This window comes from Erigeron canadensis, chromosome 3 (genome assembly GCF_010389155.1).
Source record: "Erigeron canadensis isolate Cc75 chromosome 3, C_canadensis_v1, whole genome shotgun sequence".
NCBI classification, from domain to species: Eukaryota; Viridiplantae; Streptophyta; class Magnoliopsida; order Asterales; family Asteraceae; genus Erigeron; species Erigeron canadensis.
The window spans coordinates 16,365,918-16,391,263 of NC_057763.1; the positions used below are offsets into that span (position 1 = coordinate 16,365,918).

General features: G+C 34.4%; 1 protein-coding gene across 1 annotated transcript; it reads left to right on the forward strand.

The window, feature by feature from the left end:
* Positions 1-910: 910 nt before the first annotated feature.
* Positions 911-2,050, forward strand: LOC122591568. The gene has a single exon (XM_043763828.1). It carries the CDS (start codon positions 911-913, stop codon positions 2,048-2,050), a length of 1,140 nt encoding a protein of 379 aa, XP_043619763.1.
* Positions 2,051-25,346: the final 23,296 nt, after the last annotated feature.

Sequence of the window (25,346 nt, forward strand, 5' to 3'; positions counted from 1 at the left end):
AATTGGTATAATCTATTCACCCCCCCCCCTCTAGATTACACTTACAATTGGTATCATTGCACGTTGCTCTAATTTTTGCTAAAAATCTAATTTTTTTTCAAAAATCTCGAGTTTGATTCTATGGACAACAAAAGTGGTAATTACAATGAGGGTTGTTCAATGCAAAGACCGCCACTTCTTGAAGAGGATGGTTTTTGTTATTGGAAACAATGATTTGAAACTTATATTTGTGCAAAAGATATTGACTTATCGGACATAATCATTTCGGGTGATTATGAAGCTAAGGATTGGTCGGTCACCGAAAAGAAATGGATTAAGGTTGAGAAAAAGGATTGGAAACCCGAACATAAACAAAATATTGCTAAAAACTATGAAGCCAAACTCATGTTATATAATGCCTTACCAAGAAAAGAATATGAAAGAGTTTTTATGTGTAAAACGGCTAAAGAAGCTTGGATGACTCTTATAGTCACTCATCAAGGAAATGCTCAAGTAATTGAGAATAAAATTGAATTACTAGTATCACAATATGAACAATTTGTTGTTGGAGATGATGAGAAAATAGATGTAGGATATTCTCGATTTAATACTATATGTACAAGTTTGAAGGCTTTAGGTACATTCTACACTAACAAGCAATATGTTCGAAAGTTCTTGAGAGCTCTACCAGCTAAATGGAGACCCAAAGTCACGGCAATTGATGAAGCACAAGACTTTGAAAAATTGACATTGGATGAGCTTGTTGGTAACCTTAAGGTACATGAAGTGATATTAGAAAAGGATGAAGAAATTAGCAAATTGAAGAAAGAGAAGTTCAAGTCTATAGCTCTAAAAGCCAAACATCAAGTTGAAATATCACATGAAGAAGAAAAATGAAGAGGAGCTTGATGATGATGAAGAGTTGGCATGTATGGTGAGAAACTTCAAAAGAATCTTTAAAAGAAATGGGAAGTTTGTTAGACCTCCTCAAAATGACTCAAGAAAACCACCTCTAGACTTAAAGAAGAAGTCTACTAGAAAGTGTTTCAATTGTGGTGATCCAAACCACTTGGTAAATGAGTGCACCAAAAAGAGAAATGAAAGGGCGTATGTTGGTGGTGCTTGGGAAGATGAAGAAGGAGAGGACGAAGAAGATGCTCATGAGACATGCTTCATGGCCATTGGCAATTCGGGAAACTTAAGTGATGATGAACAGGAATCAACAAGCGGAGTTTGGAGTGATAGTGAAGTTGAAGATTCCACCATGTGCTTCGTCAGTCAAGACGAAGATGAGGTACATTCCGAAAGCGACTACTCTATTGAAACACTTGAACACGATTATGAAAAACTTGCAATGTTAAGCACTAAAATAAGTAAAAAGAACAAGGTACTAAAATCGGAGAATGAATCATTGTCAAAAGAATTGGAAGAACAAAAACGTCTTGTAGCTATTTTGATGCAAGAAAACAACGATTTTAGAAATAAAGAAAAAGATGTTTGTGAAAAATGCATTGTCTTTAAAACCAAAGCTAAACGGTATGAAAGAGACTTGTGTTTCATAAAATTTGCTAAAGGAACAAAAATGTTAGATGACATGCTTGACTCAATACATGGAAGGCCGGATAGAGCGGGAATTGGGTATAAAGGAGATGGGTCAACAAGTAAGAACCGACCTACTATATTTGTCAAGGCAAAGCTGATCGACGGACGATCTTTCATTGACCGCCAAGATAGTCCGCAGATCACTGTGAAGACATCGACCATGCCAACACTTGACCAAGTCCCATTAAAGTATCAAAAGGCTTCCAAAGCACCTCAAAAGGTTGAAAAAGGTCATATTACTCGTAAATATTATCAATCAAGACATAAATATGGAAACAAGTTTTCAAGAAAAAATAGCTATGTCTCAAAAGCCAATAATGATCATCAAAGAAACTTCTATAACACATACAATGACTACTTGTACCCAAGAATTCAATACAACAAGAAAACTACTAAGAAATGGGTCAAAGTAGGAATGTTTAATGCTAACAACCCCGGACCTATGAAACATTGGGTACCAAAAGTTTGAATATTGTTGTAATATATAGGAAAGCGATAAAGGAATGATCGAAAAAGATGATTGGATAACCGATAGTGGATGCTCTAAGCATATGACCGGTGACCGTGAAGTGTTCACCACCTATACCAAATACAATGGTGGTGACGTAGTGTTTGGAAGTGACGTCAAAGGAAAGATTATTGGTAAAGGTAACATCGCACACGAAAACTTTGTTTTTGAAAAGGTTGCACATGTTAAAAATCTTGCGTTTAACTTGTTACGTGTTGGTAAATTATGTGATAAAGGGCTTAGGGTCATATTTGATGAATCACAAGCGGAAATAGTTAGAAATGGTGAAGTAATTATAAGATGTGAACGAAAACAAAGTGTGTATACATGTAAACTAAATGACTATAAGAAGCTTGATATATGCTTGGCTACTATACATATTATGTCTACATTGTGGCATAGGAGATTAGGACATGCTAACATGCGACAACTTCAAAAATTGTCTTATATGGATTGTGTGAGAGACTTGCCCAAATTGAAATTTGATTGTCATTTTTGTGATGCATGTAAAGTTGGTAAACAAGTTAGAGCGAGTCACAAACCTAAAAATGTAATTTCAACTAAAAGATGTTTAGAACTTTTGCATATGGACTTATTTGGGCCTTCATCCATTGAAAGTTATGGAGGAAATTTTTACACGTTGGTAATTGTTGATGATTACTCTAGGTACACTTGGACATTTTTCTTGAGACATAAAAATGAAGCATTTGAACAATTTAAAATATTTGGTAGAAAAATACAAAATAAACTTGGATGCACCATAGTTTCAATTCGAACCGATCATGGTAGGGAATTTGATAATGAAGCCCAATTTGGAGAATTTTGTGATAAACATGGTGTAACGCATAATTTTTCAGCCCCTCGCACACCTCAATCAAATGGAGTTGTAGAAAGAAAAAATAGAACACTTCAAGAAATGAGTAGGACTATGCTAAATGAAAAATCTATCCCACAAAAATTTTGGTGTGATGCCGTTGCTACTTCATGTTATATACTTAATCGTGTCCTATTTAGACCAATGATGAATAAAACACCATATGAAGTCCTAAAAGGAAAGAAACCATCATTAAAACATGTTAAGGTGTTTGGGTGTAAATGTTTTGTGTTAAATAAGAAAGACCACTTGACCAAATTTGATCCTAAAGCATATGAATGTGTTTTTCTTGGTTACTCACCCATAAGTAAAGCATATAGAGTTTTGAATAAAGAAACTAACATCGTAGAGGACTCACTTGATGTAACATTTGATGAGTCAGAGCCCAAACCGAAAACGTTGCCTTTGGTTGATGATGACATACTTGAGGAAGAAGTTAGGGCCACTCCACCTAATGGTGTACCAACAAATGAAATTGAAACACCTCAAGTTGAACCTCAAGCCCAACCAATAATTAACATAAAAGAGGTTAAAGACCATCCCATTAATCAAGTAATTGGTGATTTAAATCAAAGAGTAACAAGATCACATGCTATGTATGTTAATTCCTATTGTGCTTTTGTGTCTACTATAGAACCCAAAAATATTAAAGAAGCAATAGTTGATGATAATTGGGTAATGGCTATGCAAGAGGAACTAAATCAATTTAAAAGAAATGACGTATGGGAATTAGTCCCCTTGCCTAGTGAACATACAATTTTTGGCTTGAAATGGATATATCGTAACAAACTTGATGAAGATGGGAAAGTCACTAGAAACAAAGCTAGGTTAGTGGCTCTAGGATATTGTCAACAAGATGGAATTGATTACAATGAAAATTTTGCACCGGTTGCTAGACTAGAATCAATCCGAATTTTACTTGCTTATGCATGTGCCCATAATTTTAAATTATATCAAATGGATGTAAAAAGTGCATTCTTGAATGGTGTGATTAAAGAAGATGTATATGTGTCACAATCACCGGGTTTTGAAAACTTTGATAAACCTAATCATGTTTATAAACTTAAAAAAGCATTGTATGGATTAAAACAAGCCCCTGGGGCTTGGTACGATAGGTTGAAAACGTTCTTAATTGATCATGAGTATGAAATGGGTAAAGTAGATAGCACATTGTTTATTAAAAAGAAAAAGCCTCATCTTATGATAGTACAAATATATGTTGACGATATTGTATTTGGATCCACGGATCAATCTATGTGTGATGAATTTTCTAACTTTATGCATGATGAATTTGAGATGAGCATGATGGGTGAACTAAACTTCTTTCTTGGTTTGCAAATAAAACAATTAGAAGATGGCATATGTATTAATCAATCTAAATATATTAAAGAAATGCTTAAGAAATTTGAAATGGAATCTTCTAAACCATTAGATACACCTATGGCTACTACAACTAGACTTAGCATTGATGAAGAAGGTGAACCTATGGATAGCACTAAATATCATGGCATGATTGGTAGTTTATTGTATCTTACCGCTAGTAGACCGGATATTATGTATAGTGTGTGCTTATGTGCTAGATTTCAAGAAAACCCTAAAGTATCTCACTATGATGCGGTTAAACGAATATTTAGATATATTAAAGGTACAATGCATCTTGGTTTGTGGTATCCCAAATTTTCCGGAGTTGATATTATGTGTTATGCGGATTCCGACTTAGGTGGTTCACTTGTTGATAGAAAAAGTACTAGTGGCATTTGTGCTTATGTGGGTTTATGTCTTACTTCTTGGTTTTCTAAGAAACAAAATTCCGTTGCGCTATCAACCACCGAAGCCGAATATGTAGCTGCTGGTCATGCCTGTGCGAAAAGCTCTTTGGATGAAACAAATGTTTGTCGATTACAATGAACACCAAAGTGAAATACCAATTATGTGTGATAACAAAAGTGCAATAGACTTGAGCAAGAATCCTATCTTACATTCAAGAACTAAACACATTGAAATCAGATATCATTTTCTTAGGGATAATGTCCAAAAAGGTAATATCGTGATCGAGAAAGTTGATTCCACCGAAAATGTAGCGGATATTTTCACTAAAGCTCTGAATAGAGAGACTTTTAACACTCTTAGATTAGGTTTGGGTATGATGGAATATGTCCCATGAGGAATGAAACGATCTAAAAGAGATCGTTTCAAACCTTTTGAGAGAAAAAGTTTAAGAATGGGAAAAAGGAAGTAAAACGATCTAAAAGAGATCGTTTTAAGTTTCTCATGAGAGAGAAAAAAATGTTAAGGATGGGAAAGAAAAAGTAAAACGATCTGAAAGAGATCGTTTTAGGTTTTGTCAGTATAAAAACACTTTTGAAGTGAAGAAAAATGAAACGATCTAATTTAGATCGTTTTAAAACTTTTAAGAAAAACTTCACTTCATTTTTTGAAAACATAAAGTGACATCAAATACATGATCTCTCTTTACTTTTAAAAGTATCAGATTTGAGCGAACCGAATTCATAAGAATTCAGTTACCCATCAATTGAATTCCAAACACACTTTCAAACCACACAGCGATCAGACCCAAGAACGATCCAAATTAGATCATTTCGGTCTCAGTCTCAAGGGATTAACAATGAATTAATCATGAAAGGTGAACAGAAAAGGTGAATGGTAAACTTATTTTACTTCCAAGTCGTTTAGAAATCAAAACGATCTAAATTTAGATCGTTTTAGAAGCAAACAACTCTAAAATGAAATATCTTTGCCAAACACTATTTCAGTTAGCCAAACATACATCTAATTTCACATTCAATGGATCAAACAGAAATTTGAGCATGACATAACATTTGAATAATGCAAACTAACATTATCATAACACAAATTATCTAAACAGAAACACATCAAACCTTTTAAAAACATACTCTGATCATATTTTCGCAAGAACAGGGGGAAGGGTTTTTTGAATTTTCAAAAACATCAAATAAAGCATTTAAATATGTAATAATCATTTACACATATCCTAAACATGCTTCTAATTCACATTGTCAACACAGAATCACTAACAGAAATGAGAAATTCAAGAAAAAATGAGATCTACATTCAATTTCGAAATAGTACCTGTGGATGTGATTGAAATTAGATGATGTTATGGAAAGAAATGATCACAGAATGATTTGAAACAAAACCCTTAACTTCTTTTTGATGATCAGCAACAAAAATTTAATGATGATTTTGTGTGAGAGTGTTAGCTTTTACGGGTATATGTGATTAGATAAGAAAAAAATGATGGTTTTTCCCTCCTTAAAGAGAAAGATAAGGAAAATGGGTCGGATTTGTTTGACTGGGTTGGGTAAAAAAAATTGGTTTAAATTTAAAATGGGCTAAATTGGTTCCTTTTATTTTTTTTTTAAATTTTAATTTTTTAATTTTATATTTTGTTTTTCTAATTTTCAAATTTTATATTTTGTTTTTCTAAATAATAATGAGTTTCTAATCAAATAGTGCAAATACACAAACTCCCCCTCGATTCATGAATTATCCTTTCTCTCCCCCTCAAACATTGCATGATATAAAACATATTGCACGTAAGCATAGCATCAATGTTTGACAGATAATGAATGAAAACTAGAGAGATGGAGGATTTTTTACAAAACATGCAGAGGCAAGTAAGCGTATTGGTAATGAGCACTTATTTGAGATAGTTTCTTTGAACAGAAACTCATTCCAGGATCATGTGTTGAATATCTTCCAAAGTGGAAATACGTAACACAGACCTTTATTACCTACAAAAAAATTAAGTTGTTCTCGGTACCCACTGTTGAATGGGTCCTTTTGGGTTAGAAAAATTGGTCATGGTATACAAATGAGGTTTACGAACAACAGGTTTATTTTTCAAATTCATCACAATACCATTAGAATCAACAATTAATGGTTTTGAAATCTCAGCAGAAGATTTAGATTTTATTCCTGACATTGCTAGATTACTCAAATTTGAAATATTTTTCTTGTTTGAAACATTTTTCTTGTAATCATTAGCTTTCCAAATTCTTCTAACTGATGAATTTGAAATCCACATTTGTTTACTCATTGAACTTTTCACTTGATGGTGATTTTTTGTTTAATTGTTTGAAGATTTGGGATTCTGTTTCTTTGGAGTTTTAATAGTGAACCAACCATACTGATCCCTATAACTAGTTATACCCTTAGATGTTTCTTTTGTGAGGAAAACTTGATTAGTTTTTGACATCTTGGATATTGAACTATGTTTAGAGATAGTTTTAAGAGCAGAGGTTCTAGAAACAGATGAAACATGAACCTTAATGGTGTTCTTACCTTTGACAGCTGGTGCAAGCTGACTTTTGGGTGAGTAAAATGAAGTTGGAGCAATCTTAGATTTAGATTCCTACTTTGGTTCAACTTTAGGCTTTTTGAAAGAAAGTTGTTTAACTTCTTTTTCAATTTTTGATTGACCTTTTGGTTGAGAACCAGTTTTTGTAGTCATCTTTTCAATCAATGCTTTTGCTTTAGCCTTAAGATTTTCAGGAATCTCAATTTTATGCTCTACAGTCACTTTACTTTGGTCATTAGGTGTGATCACAGGGGTTTCAAAAGAAAGTACCTTTTTGACAGAAGCAAGACGTTTAGCCTTCAAAGCTTGAATTTTCTCTTCAATCTTGAAAAATGATGATAACATTGTTGTGGACATATCTTGAATTTCTTGAGAAGAGATGCTATCATCCTGCAGTACTTTTTTTAGAATTCTCACTCCCATTGGATGGAGTGGAGCAATCATCAGAATTATGATTAGTCATCATATGGGTAGGGGTGGTCTCACTTACCTTTTGGGAATAATCTTGAGTTTTCAGATGTTCAATGACCTTTTGTTGAGACTCAATTTTTTGTTTTAGGTTTTCAATTTCTTTTTCCAATATGGTAGTTGGAATATAAGCTTTGTGAGAAATTGATTGTGAAGACACTTGTTGAGACTCATTTTCTTTCACTGAAATGTTGTCTATTTCTTCTAACTCATAAATTGATCTGTTATGAGTTTTCTTGTAAGTATCATTAAGAGCAACATAATCAATGTTTATTTAAATTGGTTTTGGTCTTTCAACATCATCTGACTCAAAGTCATCCTCAGATGGTCTGATGAATTCTTGAATCATGCCAAGGCGAAGAAATTTTTCATCATACAAAGCACCAAGATCTTCTTTTTGAATTTTCTCTAAATGTGCTGGATTCTCACAACCCAAACCAAAAAGAAGTTCTGATCTATCAATCTTTGATTTATTGTAATAAGCAGTGAAATCCAGAAAAGGATTTTGTTCTATTTTGTAGATTTTCTCTTGCTAGAACAAAATGTTTGCTTTCAAATCCTCAACTTGTTTTTGAAGAGTTTCAATTTCAACTCCTTTGAGAAAACAAGAACTGTTTAAGTCAGAAATCTGTCTTTCATGTTTTTCACAATTTGGTCTCATATCTTTCATTTTGTTTGTGAGAAACTCAACATCTGCTTGTCTTGCATTTGCTCTTATCCATTCATTGGTTTTCTCAAGCTGTAAGGTCTCAATGGTTTGCTTGAGTGAATGGACAGTCTTTTCAAGGTCTTGACATTTATTGGTTAAATGGGTATTGGGTGAAACAACTTGAGAACTGTTACTTGACAAATGCATTTCTTTCAAAGAGTCATAGTTAACTTTGAGAGCATCATGAGCTATTGAGAGTTGAAAAAAATCTTCGTTAAGTTTATCAAACTCTTGTTTAGCTATGTTCAAATTTGTTTTCAAAGTAAGATTTTGCTTTGTCAAAGTATCAGCAGTTGTTTGAAGAGACAAGTAGTCAGTTTGAGTAAAAAATTGTACCTCTCTAGATGAAATGTCTGAATTGATGTTGATTGTTGTCATTTGAAATGATTGAATTACAACTTGAAAAAGAATATATATATATATTTTTTTATTAAATTTTGAATTCTATAAAAAACTTGAATTAGAAAATGAAACTTGAATTACAACTTAAAATTTGGGCAGAGTAACACAATGATTTGGAAGATTTTTGAGCAAAACCAATCTCAAGGAGATCAGTTACCCAAGGAAGTGTGTGATTCCCAATCACAACAACTTCAGAATCACGATCCACACAACACACAATTCACACAGAATCACAAAAGCTAGAACGATCTAAATTAGATCGTTTTAACTTCAAAATGGCCAAAAAACTAGAATGATCTAAAAGAGATCGTTTTAGTTCCTCCAAAAGAGATCGTTTTGTATACCTGCAAATTCAAACAGAACAGACAAAGTAGTCGTTTTTTGATACAAAATTGGTCAATTCTCACTCAATTTTGAGAATTAGGATTTGATCCAAACATCAAAATGCTCAGAAAATGATCGCGCACAACCCTAGAAACAATTCCATATCTCAAATCAACTTAATTGTGAAAATCAAATTTTGATCAAATTTTCTAAAATTTTGATTTTCAATCAAAACTTTGAATTTGGTACTGAAACTTAACAGGATGTTTTGAAATATGATTTGGAATGTATTTGTGAACAAAAACTGGAAAATTGAATGATAACTGAAGGTAAATTGTTGAAGAACAGAAATGGCGGCAAAAGTTTGCTTTGAACACGAAAAAGAATTTGAACAAAAATTCAATGAATCTATATTGAATTTGTTTTGGATCGTCAACAGATTGTTATTTTTCTCTGATACCACATGTAATATACCAGAAATCGTTCGTGTTCGGGTGCGGAAGTAAGGTGTATAACAATGGTGGATGTGTGTGTGTTAGTGTGTGTATTGAGAGAGGAGATATGTGTGTGTGGAAAGCTTGGGAAAAGTTATTAGGAAAATGTGTCAAAAGGTTACAAAAGGTTAAGGCTTGAGGGGTATTTATACTCTAAGTAAAATACACAAACTCCCCCTCAACCTTATATTAAACATACAAATTAACAATGTAAAGAAATACAACTAAGCACTATTTTGAATTTCTAACAGTTTAATTTAGGTCGTCTTACTTATAAGGCATTTGTTGAAAGTTTGAAGCACTTGTCGGGTGGAAATGTTCCGATACATGTTGATAATCCACCTCTGTTCGGACATTTGCTTAATCCTAACTATGTTGCACCCAGACACGGTTGGGAGGATGAAGAACCCGTTGCTGCTGGTGGTGGTGGTGATGATCAGGCTCAAGAAGATCCTCATGAAGAACGAGCTGATCAGTTTGAGGGATTAAATGATGTTCCTCTGTATGCTGGTGATCTAGAGCATGATTCTGATATGGATGCTCTCATGGAGGATATTGATGATCCTACAAATCTTGTACCACCATCTACTGGAGTTTCTACTTCTACCTCTGCTCCAGTTGATGTTGATGTAGGTCCTTCTGAAGTCTCGGTTAATGTTGTTGAGGATTCAGAAGATGAAGAAGAGGAAGAAAGACTGCCGAAGCGAAGAAGAAGACATGCAAGATCTCAAGCTGAAGTTGATAGAGAGTTTGCTGCTTATTCTGAAGCCATGGAGAGGTCTCATGCACCTACTGTTGGTGATACTCCATTGGTTGCTGCTTTAAGAGCTTTAGTTTCTGATGTTCCTGCTTCTGTGTCTGCTCCTTTTGCTGCTGGTGTTGTTATTGGGGAGAGAAGGTCGAGACCAAAGTTTATCATTCGAGGAATTGGTTCTCGCGCACAAGTTGTTACTGAGGCTACAACTGTTACGATTCCTACTGCTCTGGAGTCTACAGTTCGTCAAGACCCAGTGCCATCACTTGTTGCTCCTAGGCCTTCGTCTTCTCCTATTCAGGCTACAGTTCCTGTTTCTACTGTTATGGGACGTCTGTTGGCTCCTCTGCAAAGACCACAGATGCCTCCCACAGGAACTTCCAGTGCTCGTATGCCTTCGTTTAAAGCTACGATGCCACCTCAGGCCTCTACATCTGATGTTGCTTCTACGTCACGTCCAGTTGTTTCGGTTCAAGTGCAGCTGAGTCATTTATTTTCGGAGAAGAAGATGTTGGAGTTGAGGGTTACAGCTTTGGAGAATCAGCTAAAGCTCCAACCTGCTAAGCATCAAGAAGAGATGAACGTAATGACAGCTCTTGTTCATTCTCTTGGTTCTAGACTTGACTAATTCTTGGCTCAAGGGGGAGATAAGAGTGGTTGTAAGGATGATGAGCTAGCAAGGAAGTCAAGAGATGATGATCATGAAGATCAAGATCCAGCTCAAGGTCCTAATCAAGCACAACCATCAGTCGGTGAGCCAGAGAATAGAGATCAAGGTCAAGGTCAAGATGCTATGGATACAGAGACTGCAGATGTTCAGGGGGAGTCATCAAGACAAAGAGAGTCAGAGATTGCTGGTACAGCTGGTGCTAGTACTTCTAGGACTCAAGATAAATGCAAAGCTGTGATGACCGCTCCAGATGCAGATCCTGATGATCCTAACAATGATGATGGGGAAGATTCCAATTCAGGTACCTCCGATTCTAATTTTGATAGAATAGAAAGGGAGATAGTGAATGATCCTCATAATCATTTAGAAAAAGAAAATCTTAGCAAAGAAAAATCTACTCAGGATAGTGACTCAACTAAGACTGATTCTACTACCAATGCCTCTACAGAGTCAGATTTGCACCCATTAATTGTGCATAGACTAGAAAAGAGATTGGGATATGATCCACAATCTCATATAAGAGCTAGAGCAGAGATTATGGATTATGATGATTATTATGATCCAGGATCACTTAGGGATCAAATGAAAGAACAGTCAGGGTTAACTCATACATCTTCAGAGTCAGAGTCAGATTCGGATTCAGATTCGGATTATGAACCTTAGTGCTAATGATTTTTGTTTTTGTTTTTGTAATAATTATAAGATAAATATAAATGTATGTGTTACATTATATTTATGATATAATATTATTGTTGTAAGTTAAAACAAATAAAGATTATAAGATAAATATTAATGTAATTGTTACATTATATTTATGATATAGTATTATTTATTTTAATTTATTTTATGTATTTATACTATTTTATTATGTCTTGACTTATGATTTATGTTCTTCTTTATCTTTGTATATGTAAATCGTTTGAATTGCAGATAAGCTTCAAAGGATAGGTGCATTGGACGATCTTGATGCTGAAGAAGATCTAGAAAGTATCGATGATGAAGATTTGGAAGAAGGAGAGTTCATTACTTCGGAAGCTGACAGAAGAAGGTTGCTTGAGACACCTTATGACTTTGATCGTGTCTTTAATGAAGATGAAGTCATTCAAGTTGAACCAATAGCTGAAGTAGAACATCTCAATCTCAATCCAATCAGAGATAGTCCAGATGAACCTAAGAATGCTGCAAGGTTGAGATTTGCTGTATATGCAAACATAGTTGATGAAGGACATGAGAATATTTTTGATCTATACTGGAATATAGATGCTACACGAGAGGTTGACCTTGGAAGATTTAATATACCTCCGGTGCAGCAAGATCATGAGTTTATTGTTAATAGACTAATTCCAGGTTATAGAGGACATACCGGTTTGATGATACGTGATGCGTATAAACAATCAATGTTTTGGGAATATGTCTCAGACAAGGATGCACCCAGATACTTCTCAGTGATACAAAGTTGGTTCTATGATCACAGAATCAAATTGTTTATTATTAAGAGAAAGGAGGGTTGCCAGTACATGTCAATAAGTCAAAGACACTTCCACTCTCTCAGTGATTCAGACATGATAGATTTGGGAAGACGCTGGTTCGTTAATCTTCAGAGCAATGGACTTGCATATTTCTACTGGAATAGATTCAGAGATGAAAGAATTAAGTATTTAAGTGCTAGAGGTGTGAAGCCAGAAGAAAGGTTGATAAAGCCAGCACCTTTGAAGAAGATTAAGAATCTAGATGGCACATTTCGGTTTGTCCAGAATAGAATAAATGTGTTAAGAAGGTTCCCGCTATTAGATGGGATCAAGATATGCTGACAGAGATGACATTTTGGCAGATAGATATCAAGTCAGGCGAAGCACAGATGTTTGTTGATGATTCACAAAAACAGATGTTGCTACGTATGTATGATCCGATGCAGGTTGTCAACTTGTCAAGAGGTGATCAAAGAAGACTTTTGGATACACCTTGCCCAGCTATGGATTTTTGGAGAGTTGAAGAAAAACGCTATCGCAACATTCTCGCACATTGTTTACAAGAGAGAATTCATGCGAATAGCACCAGACTTTTATTTAACGGATAGCTTTGAAGTTCAAGTTTTGAAGACTTTAAAGAGATCTAGTTGCAATCGTCAAGGGGGAGTCTGTAGATGCAGATTCGTTGTGACAATCGCAACATAGATTTGATTATCGTTTATGTTTTTAGGAACTTGTGTGTAATCATTTAAATAAGAACTTATGTTGATATTTAATGATTACGTTTGAACTTCAATATTATATTTGTTTGTTTTTTGTATTGTGTTTGTGTGTTATATATTGTTTTGCAGGTACAAGAACATAGAATCAAGGTTTATAAGTGTCGTAGAACACTTAAACGATGATTGAATGTTATGTACGAGCCAAACGAAGTCAAACAAAGAGTCAAAGGCACGTCCCTCGTGCTGACGTCATCAACATGAAGGATTACCCTCGTGCTGACGTCAGCACGAGGTGAATTGACTTATTGTTAATTCGGGCCTAATTACGCGATTAAGGCCGAAGCCCACACAACCCAATACTTAACTAGTATAAATACAAGACTTAATCTACGAAATTAGGTTAATGATTGACGAATTCTTGAGAGTTATTCACGAATTTACGAGCTAAGGTTATTTGTTCCTTCGTGTGTTCTTCTACACGAACCACAAGCCTTGTGCATCTCCTTGGGTTGATTAATTACTTATTAATTAACAAAAGGCAATAGCAATCTAGTTATCTCAAGAGGATTCCGCACTCTTGACATAACGAATCACATCTTATTACGATCCACAAAACGATAGGGCACCTTACGTTTTGACGTAGAAATGGCTAATGGTGGGTTAGTCAGATTAGACCAAGTCATCCGTTCGTGCACATTAGTTCTTGATAATCATGCTTTCTTTATTGACTTAGTACCTTTTGAAATGGGAAGTTTTGACGTTATTGTTGGTATGGACTGGATGTCTTTGGTCGATGCGACGATTCTATGTAGTGCAAAAATCGTTAGAGTTCCCTTACCAAATGGCGAGATACTAGAAGTTCAGGGCGAGGTGTCTGATTCTTTTGAGAGTCGTGTCCTGAGTGCGTCTGCTAAAAAGGTTAGCTTGATTGATGTCCCCGTCGTTCGGGACTATCAAGATGTCTTCCCCGATGATTTACTTGGCTTACCTCCGTCTCGACAACTTGATTTTCGCATTAGTCTCGTTCCTGATGCAGCTCTTGTGGCAAAATCCCCCTATAGATTAACAACAACTGAATTACAGGAATTGGCCACGCAATTAAAAGAGCTTCAAGACAAAGGATTCATTAGATCTAGCCAGTCACCGTGGGGAGCACCTGTTTTATTCGTCAAAAAGAAGGATGGCTCTTTTCGCATGTGTATCGACTACCGTGAGTTGAATAAGTTAACAGTAAAGAATCGTTATCCTCTTCCTAGGATTGATGCTCTGTTCGATCAACTTCAAGGTGCGAAGTGTTTCTCAAAAATTGACTTACGTTCAGGGTATCATCAACTGCGTGTACACGAGGACGATATATCAATGACTGCTTTTAGGACAAGATATGGACATTTTGAGTTCACAGTGATGCCTTTTGGATTGACCAACGCTCCAGCAGTATTCATGGATTTGATGAATAGAGTGTGTCGACCGTATTTGGATAAGTTTGTAATTGTGTTCATCGACGACATCCTAATTTACTCAAAGACAAAGGAAGAACATGCTGAACATTTGAGAAAAGTACTGGAATTACTGAGAAAGGAAAAACTGTATGGAAAATTTTCTAAATGTGAGTTTTGGCTTGATGAGGTATACTTTCTGGGACATGTCGTGAGCAAGGATGGAATACACGTCGATCCTAGCAAGATTGATTCAGTCAAGAACTGGAGAACACCAGAGACACCGACTGAAGTCAGACAATTTCTTGGACTGGTTGGCTACTATAGAAAGTTCATCGAGAAATTTCTCTAAGATTGCGTTGCCGCTTACGCAATTAACTCAGAAGGATATGCCGTATGTCTGGGTGAAAAACAAGAGGCAACGTTTCAAATCTTGAAAGATAAGCTATGTAATGCGTCAATCTTGAGTCTGCCTAAAGGATCTGATGACTTCATAGTGTATTGCGATGCATCGGGTCAAGGATTAGGTTGTGTGCTCATGCAAAAAGGCAAAGTGATTGCTTACGCCTCACGACAATTGAAGGTCCATGAGAAGAATTACACAACCCATGACTTGGAATTAGGAGCAGTGGTTTTTGCATTAAAGTGTTGGAGGCATTATTTGTATGGAACCAAGTGTGTAATCTACACGGATCACAAAAGTTTACAACATATTTTCAATCAACAAGATTTGAATATGAGACAACGAAGATGGCTTGAGTTACTCAGCGATTATGACTTTGACATTCGTTATCACCCGGGGAAAGCCAATGTAGTGGCCGATGCCTTAAGTCTTAAGGAAAGGGTTAAGCCTAGACGAGTACGGGTTATGAGTATTACAATGCAAAGGAGTGTTAGAGATCAAATCATAGAAGCACAATCGGTGGTTGTTGGCGATAAAGATCTTCTTAAGAAGGAACTACGAGGAATGGAACAACATTTGGATAGAAAAGATGATGACGGCTTGTATTTTGTGGACAGACTATGGGTTCCTTCCACTGGTGAGTTACGAACACTGGTATTGAACGAAGCTCATAATACAAGGTATTCGGTCCATCCGGGCACTGACAAGATGTACTATGATTTGCGTGAGTTATATTGGTGGCCTGTCATGAAGAAAGAGGTTGCTGAGTTTGTAAGTCGATGCTTGACATGTCTACAGGTGAAAGCGGGACATCAAAAGCCTGCGAGATTACTCAGACAACCAGAAATTCCTGAATGGAAGTGGGAGAACATAACTATGGATTTCATTACCAAGCTACCTAGGACGAAGGAGGGTCATGATATGATTTGGGTGATCGTCGATAGACTGACAAAGTCTACTCAATTCTTGGCCATTCGTGAAAAAGACCCCACGGAGAAATTGGTGAGGAAGTATGTAAAGGAAGTCGTATCAAAACATGGCGTACCAGTTTCAATTATTTCAGACAGAGATAATCGCTTTAATTCTCAGTTTTGGCGAGGGTTTCAGAAGGCCTTTGGGACTAGGATAGACATGAGTACGACGTACCATCCACAAACCGATGGTCAGAGTGAACGTACGATTCAGACCTTAGAAGACATGTTGAGAGCCTGTGTCTTAGATTTTGGTGGTAACTGGGATGACCATCTGCATTTGATAGAATTCTCTTACAACAATAGTTATCACGCGAGTATTAATGGCACCTTTCAAGGCATTGTATGGACGGAAGTGTAGATCACCTGTCGCATGGTCTGACTTTGGTGATAACCAGTTGGTTGGGCCTGAGCTTATTGAAGAGACTACCGAGAAAATAATTCAGACTAAAGAGAGACTTAGATTAGCACGTGAACGTCAAAAGAAGTATGCTGACGTCAGACGTAGACCCTTGGAATTCAGTGTCAGAGACCGTGTACTTCTTAAGGTTTCCCCGTGGAAAGGAGTGGTTAGATTCGTCAAGAGTGGAAAACTCGGACCAAGATTTATTGGACCTTTTAAGATATTAGAAAGAATTGGTGAGGTAGCTTATCGATTGAGACTTTCGGAAGAACTTAAGGGAGTTCATGACGTATTTCATGTGTCGCATCTTCGAAAATGTCTAGCTGAAGAAGATCGTCATGTGCCTATGGACGAAATCCGGATTGACGATAAGTTGAATTTTGTTGAAGAGCCTTTAGAGATTGTGGATCGCAAGGTGCAGAAACTAAAGAAAACCAAGTATAGACTTGTCAAAGTTCAATGGAATTCAAAACGAGGGCCTGAGTATACTTGGGAACGGGAAGATCATTTCAAGACAAAATACCCCCAATTGTTTAATGGGACTAGTTCGAGTTGAATTTCGGGACGAAATTCTTTTAACGGGGTAATGATGTAACAACCGTCACCTGAGCGTTCTTCTGACTGTACTTTTTTGTCCGAATAAGGTTAGTAACCGTCAAACATAAGTCTAAAGACGTGAGTTTTTATGGATTAAAGTATGACTAAGACATTTCATTTTATTGTATACTAGTGTTTTAGACTTTTTAAGACTTGGTGCGAATGTTTGAGGAAGACTAGCTGTTTAATAGAAATGCCTAAATAAAGACTTAAAATACTTTCGTGAGTCAAATATGGTCATGTGACTAGTCGTTGGGTTCGTAATTCAAAAATATATCATAAAATATGGTCAAATCATTTCTATGACATTTGGTGTTCGTCCGGTAAGCAAAAAGGACTAAAACTGTTAGGCGTTCCGTTAGTCTGACGGACCTCCCCTCCCTTGGCTCTCCCTATAAATAGAAGACCAGCCTTTTGCCCTTTTTTTTTCTTGTTTTGGTCATTCACATAGCTACACACACACTCAAGGTTTTCTTTCAAGAATTCTAGCAAAATTTTCTATTGATTTTCGGTTCTAAACGCGTGTAAATCAATCAAGGCTTCAATCATCGATCAAGAAACAAGTGTGTATTATCATAATCATCATCAAAAACGTGGGTAAGGCTGTTCTTCATCTATTTAATTCGTTCTATATGTATATATTGTAACACCCCAACTAAGGCGGAACAATGAGATGTACAGAAAGTCGAGTATTCAAAACAAAGGATTATAAATAACATTCACCATAGTTTTATTTGATAAAAGAATTTACAAATGTACAAGCATGTGAACCAATTTCCAAGTACAAATGCGTCCACCGTACTTGAATATTAAGTTCACGAAAGAAATAACAAGCACATGAAGTAGTATACTACAATAATCAAGGCGGATTCCATTGCCTATCACAAGGTTTGATCTTTGACTCCAAAGGGCAACGCAAATAATCATGAAGCATATAAATCCTCAATGCTTAAGCTTATTTCCTGAAAAGCATGAAAAAAAGTGTCAACTACGAAAACGTAGTTGGTGAGTGCATAGGTTTTTATATAAATCTTGGTACATCACCGTTTTAATACTTAGAAAAACTGATTACTATTACATTTCGAAATATCCAAACCATATGATAGACAAAATTTTCATATCATGTTATCAAGTTTCCAAATACCATAATGTCATATCAAGACTTGGAGAATCTATAGTAAAATTTCAGGTTCTCATTTGTCAAATCATCATGAGAAAAAAAGTATATAAATCGATTAATCGTATATCATACCAAAATCATTCGGTTACCAAAATCATTTCAATATCACCAATTTCAACGTCTTTCAAGATATCATATGAGGGACGATACCCAATCCGTATGTCCAAACAATTTCCAATTATCAACAATATTAATATCAATTTCACTTAGCCACAAGGGCATAATTCAATATCAAATTTCATTTAGCCACAAAGGCATAATTTACATAATTTTGATGAGTAAATGCTTGAGCCACTACTACTACCATTTTTTTCAAAGTCCAATAATAAATAATACAAATCTTGCACAAGCTGTCAATCAAGTGTCGTAATAATAATAATAATAATGGGTCGTGCCATGGAGACGACCTAAGTAAGGTAGCTAGAACACCCGTGGTCGGACTGGAAGTGGAGGTTGTCACAAAGGCAACCAACCTTCCACCGTTACACTAATGGGTGGGTGGACGAAACCTAGTTGCGCAACTATCTAACTACAGGCCTCCACTTTCGGAGTAAATAGTAGTGCACCGAAAGAAAACGGTTTGACAGAACTCAAGCTCATCATAAAATATTTATCACGTTGAACATACGATATAACCTCATTTCATAATCATAAAATCAAGAATCATTTCATATATATATATATAAAGCAATTTTCATTTACATATCATGCTTTTCACCCCGATAGTTAAACACATAAAATAGTTTGAAAGGGGGCTATGACTCACCTTGATATGCCGCATATTATACTCATCTATCCAAAATGGGTACTTCCCATCTATAGCTTCCTTGACCATATATCCATTATGTTCCTCCATCATTTTTCAAGCCAAGACTATCCTTACGATAGGACTAATATACGTAAGTTCCTATCTTAAGCCATCACTTAGAAATGCCATTTTCATTATGTTGCTATCAATTGTGGGGTCCAAGTATATTGGTAACACTCGCATCGTTTTGGTTGTAGAGATTGATGGTGTAAAGGGTTACTTTCATTACATGTGTAGTTATAAGTTGTTAGATTTTCGGCAACTTGGCTTCATTTGTGGTTTCACTTGATATATTAGGTTATCATATAGAAATGCCATATTAAGTTATGTTATTCTTATTCATCATTTGTTGTGTAACCGATTTTGGCGTGAATAAACATTTGTGATATCAATATATAGCTTGGTTAACATAATTACTTATGTCAATCTCACTTAATTATCTTTGTTTTATTTTGATTATACTTATCTTCAACTCGTATATTCCTCGATTTGTCTTACGATTACTTGGTTCATGAAGTTCGTTTAAGCGTTATGGGCCATTACCAATTGGGCCTTAAGTGTCATGGGCTTTTAAATGTTTTGGGCTTACATTAGTTATTGGGCTTTACCTTATTTGGGTTAGGTGCTTAATGGGTCATAGTGGTTATTGGGCTATAAGGCTTATTGGGCCAAGTGGGCCTACTGATTTGTGTTCCTTATGGGTTCATTATTCGGGCTGGGTTAGCCCATTATGGTTCTTAGTTCATTACCTAGCCCATTATGCCATTTATAAGATTACTTACAAATTTTCTGTTTTATACTTTATTTTTAAGAAATGATAGCTACTATTTTGGGGTCAAGACGAATTATTTGGACCTTCATGATTTTTAAAAAGTGACTTACATGTATCTAGTATTTTTGTGAATTTTTGGTGAATTTTTAGATGATGTTTGGTGTCCGTAAAAATTATCCAAACACAAACTGTCCCGAATGGGCACTGCTTGCGACATCAGAAGTTTTATAAAAGTTCTTGATGTTCTGATTGTTAGAAAATCCCATGATTTTATTTTAAGTTCAAAACACATTGAAATTACTTTCCACCAAGTATGACCTCCTGGAAGTTTATGGATTAGGAGATAAAAATTGTTAAAGTTTATAAAATATTCATACAAAATTACAGTTTTGACCAGTTTCAGTAGAAAAATCATATCTTTCGTTTGGTTTAGTATTTTTGAGTAATTCCAGTTGGAGGTTAATCTTAACTCATTTGTCTACAACCTTTTTTTTGATAGTTTTTCTTAAAAATGTCCTTAAATGTTCAGTTTATTCGTTACAAGACAGAAGACCAATTCTGTCAGAATGTTTATTGGTTAATGCATCCCACCAATGGTTTTGTTTGCTTGCTTTAACCTCTAGATTCCCACTAACAAAATTATTACTTTATTTTGTATTTCTTAACATCAAATATACAGATTTTGAATCAATTTCAAGTTCATCAATCATCCTTAAAAGATCCATCTCAAGTCCCATATCAAAACCAAATTAAACTAGTGCAAATCTAAGCATGCATGTAATCATCTCATCATTTTAACAACAAATCTTTATCCATCTTCAATTCAACAACTTAAAAAAATATTTTTATGAAAAACTCCAGAAATATATTCATCAAAATATATAAAAATATGACCATATTTCAAAGGAAGAATCACTTTAAAATCTATTTAATCTATGACAACACCTTTGGGTCTTAAACTAGTTGAATCCTTGAATCTTTCTTCTAGATTTCAACATGCATGAGCATGAGGAAGAAGATTCTATCAACTTGCCTTCATCAAGTGTATTTTCAAGAAGAAAATCAAAGAAAAACATGGTCTTTGATAAAGATCTTTTAGTATATACAAGAACAAGATAGATTAAACAAAGAGATGAAGATTTATACCCTTCTTGCACTCGGTTTTGGAGATGAATTTGGGCAGAAATTTCGTGGCCTTTATGCTCTATATAACCCTTATTCCAAGCTTAAAATAACCCTTAAAAGCATCTTGAATCAACCCTTGTTTAATCCTTTAAAAACCCTTATTATTACTATAACTTTAGATTGATTTTTCTTGCCTTTTTGTTGCTTTCTTTGAACCAAAAATGATGAAGAGAGGAAGATGATAATGTGCAGATTTTTGAGAGAAAAATGAGAGAGAAATAAGAGATTAAGTGTATTGGGAAGTGTTGGAGTGTTTAGGGAGTCTAAAGTGTGAGTTGGAGTGTAAGTATAGGTGTAGCATGCATTGGAAGTGTAAGAATAAAGAGACTAGTTAATTTTTGATTGGTTGAGTTGTTTTGGGAAGGGGGAGGCCGGTTTTGGGGTAGTGTTTTGGAGGGGATTTTGAATTTTTTTGATGTAAGAAGTGTATGTATGGATATAAGTTTATATTTTTAATTTTGTAGTTGTTTTTCCTAAGTTTATAAATATATTTGTATGGATGGATGTAAATTTAGTTAAGTGCTTGGATATATCTTTGTTAAGTTGTGTTTGTATGTAAGTATGCATGCCGTGTATATATATGCATGTACGTTTGTATTTTAATTTGTTACTTCGCTCTTTATTATAAACCGTTACTCATGTTAGATGTATATATGCTCATTATTATTTAAACTCATTTTATGTACACAATAGTTTATAAGTATGTATTGTAAGATGGTCATTATATTTCTATATTCAAATGTACTTCAATTAGCTTGGTGATTTAGATTGTTGGACATTTCCTAAGATTTATGATTGTTATCACAACTTGTGAGTCTTACCTTATTATTTATATAACTTAACTTCTTGAAATAAAATTTTTGATTCATTGGCATTTTGTCAAGCTCAATTAGAATTAATATATGTAGCTTGAGATCGGCTTGATTGATTATAGTTATTGGTTGTAGCATTTCTAAGATAGCTAGTCATCTATGGTATTTCTAAGGCATCTCACCATACCATAGGGCAATTATCACTATGCTTTGAATGTCTAAAAGGTCGATTCTCTTAATAAATCTCTAGGGATAAAGTCCAAGTAAATTATCCTACTCGAAATTTGAGGGTTGTTACATATATATATATATATATGTTTACTTTTCGGTTCTTATCAAAAGCTAAGTGAATCATGTCTTTGATTATTTGTGCATCTTTGGTTACATTTGTGTGTAAGAACTGAAATTGAACCTTGATTAAGGTTTGATTTGACTCATTATGCACTCATGTAATCGGTTTTGTGCAACTACAAATTGAAGATATCCTTTACTTGGCTAAATGACTCAAAAACTAGTCGATTTCGTATCCTAGATCAAGATTTGTGCAATTGTCAATCACATGCGTATGAAATCGGTCGAACATCACCCTTTTTGTACTGAGTTGTGTAACTTTTGTGCATCCAATGTAACAACCGTACTTTTAATATTATATATGTGCTAGTTAGGTTATCTATGTTCCCGCAAGCCATAGTTATACTTGAAGCTAGTAGGTAATGCCCCAAATTAGTAATCTAAAGCTAATAATATGTATAAGAATTTCCTAACGAAAATACCTCGGAACGAAAATTTTTAGAGGTGATCAATCGATACGATAATAACAACTTAAGACTCCCAAATTGAGATACCAATCAAAAATTCCTATGGAATGCCCAACAAATCAAAAATAAAACCAAATCAAGAAGATATGATCATGATAAATAAAAATTTTCAACTAAAAATATAATTGGAAGAATTATGTACGTAAAAGCGTCGAAAACTTAATAAGTAAGCATATAAGCTTAAAAATTAATACAAATCTACAACCAATGACCTATGTAATCAACTAAAAATACAAAAATATATCCATACACATAAATATACATGACTTATACACATATATACATATTCCTAACTAAAACAACCAAATACTTACATTTAACTAACTAAACACCTACAAAACAAATACAAAATTTACATATACTTACACTTATACTTATACACTAATTTTATACAAAAAAAAAATAAAAACTCTTCAATATTTCCCCCCCCCCCCATGGCCGGCCCCTTTCCCCCCTCTCACACTCCACATTTTGAATATTACTCCTTCCAACTCCCCCTTGAAACTCACACAAAACACACTCTTCACTTTCTACACACACCAACTTTATTTTCTCTCTCAAAAACTCTCCTCTCCTCCCTCTCTTCTTCTTGATTTCGGCAGCCACAAAACAAAGGGAAGAACAAAGCTAAACTCATCTAAAAACTTGTTAATAATAAGGGTTTAGATTAGATTAAGCAAGGGTGGTGTTAAGCTAAGGTTTAAGGGTTAATATAAGGTTGAATCAAGGGTTATTTGGTTCAAGAAAGGCCACGATTTTCTGCCATCTTTTCTTCATCTCAAAGTGTTCTTCAAGGGTATATATCTTCATCTCTTTGTTAGATTAATCTTATTCTAGTTCATATTAAAAAGGTTTTATCAAAAGTCCATGTTTTCTTCATGTTTCTCTTGAATATACACTTGGTGAGGGCAAAGTTGATAGGATCCTTCTTTCCATGCTCATGCATGTTGAATCCATGAAGAAAGATCCAAGGATTCAACTAGTTAAAGACCCAAAAGTGTAGTTATATATTATATAGCTTTTGATATGATTTTTCCTTTGAAAGATGGATATATTCATACATATTATGAAGTTAATATTTCTGGAAATATTTATAAAAATATAGATTTTATTGATAAAGTGTTGGATCTATGAAAGTTAGCATCAAAAAGGTGGATATGTGTTGATTAGTTGTAAAGTAACTTTTTATATAAAAAGATGAACATATTTTATATAATGTTTATGTATATTTCTGGAAAATTTCATAAAAATACATTTTTATGTTGATGGATTGTTGTTGGATAAAGATTTGTTGTTAAAAATGATGAGATGATTACATGCATGCTAGATTTAAGAAAGTTGGATGGTTGTTTGGACTATGAGGTGAAGCTAGACTTGTGTCAACTGAAAAATAGGTTAAAAGTCATGCAAATATTCTGGAAAAATTCACAAAATATCAATTATATAAAGCTTGGGTCAAAACAAGTTAAAATATGCTTGAAATCGAAAACCGAAAGCTTGTTAAAATGCATTTTGAGCACACACATGCACCATAACTTTATGACCATGAAAATGTGATGAACATACTGGAAATATGACATATTAAAAGTATAAAACTCAATTCATTTGATGCATGGCAAGAATAAGCTCAAAAACCGTCTTTTCGGGTCAAATAATCACTAACCGAAAGCACTAAATTGCACATATCACACCACCACCACCATCACGACTTGAACCACCAAAATATGATGAACTTACTGTGAATGTTGAATTTAGGATGAAAATCCATTTTGAAGTACCTTAATAGCCTAAGAAATGAGGCTAAAATCACTATTTCGGTAAACGATTTTCAATTATAAAATCCTCAATTTAAGCAAGACACAAGAGAGGTTGAATGGTTACAGATTTTTATTGATAAAAGGTGCCTAAAAAGGGCTGGAATTTTTGGACTAAAAATCTTGTGGTGATTTGTAAGGATTTCTATGATTTAATGAATTAAAATGGTAATTAAGAGGTATATAAATTAATAAATAAACTATATAAACCATGAATCTGATCAAAGCCACTTAACCAATGATAAAAGTGACCAAAACCTACTGGGGAAAAATAACTACAAGCAAGGGAACAAGAACTATACAATTTAAAAGTAAATTATTAAGTAAAAGTCACTAATTAATCATTATGATTAAATAAATAGAAATAAGGCACAAATAAATATAAGAATCACAATGTTACAAATAAAAAGGCTTGAAAATCAGTAGATAATCCATCTATAATTATCTATGAATTTTAGAGGTAATTTAAGGACTTAAAAATAATTATAAGGAATTGTTTAATTAATAAACCAATAAAATAAGTAAATAAATTAATTAAATAATATTAAATTAAAGAAATAATTATAAATCAGTAACATATATTAACATTAATATTATGAGAACACAAATGTCAAATATGGGTATTAAACAAAGCATGCAATGGAAAATATATATAATACAAAGTTAAACTACCGAAATTCCAATAACCGAACAAAATCGTATGAATGACCTTTACTACCAAATGTCTTCCAACCAAATGAGGCGAACAACATAATGTAATTGAATTCCATAATTTAAACGACAACCAAAGTTGGGCAAGTCTACTAGCATACATCTCATGATCTAGTTTA

Bases quoted from the DNA above. Each gene is read 5' to 3' on its own strand.
- LOC122591568 (XM_043763828.1), top strand. From the start codon at position 911: ATGGTGAGAAACTTCAAAAGAATCTTTAAAAGAAATGGGAAGTTTGTT.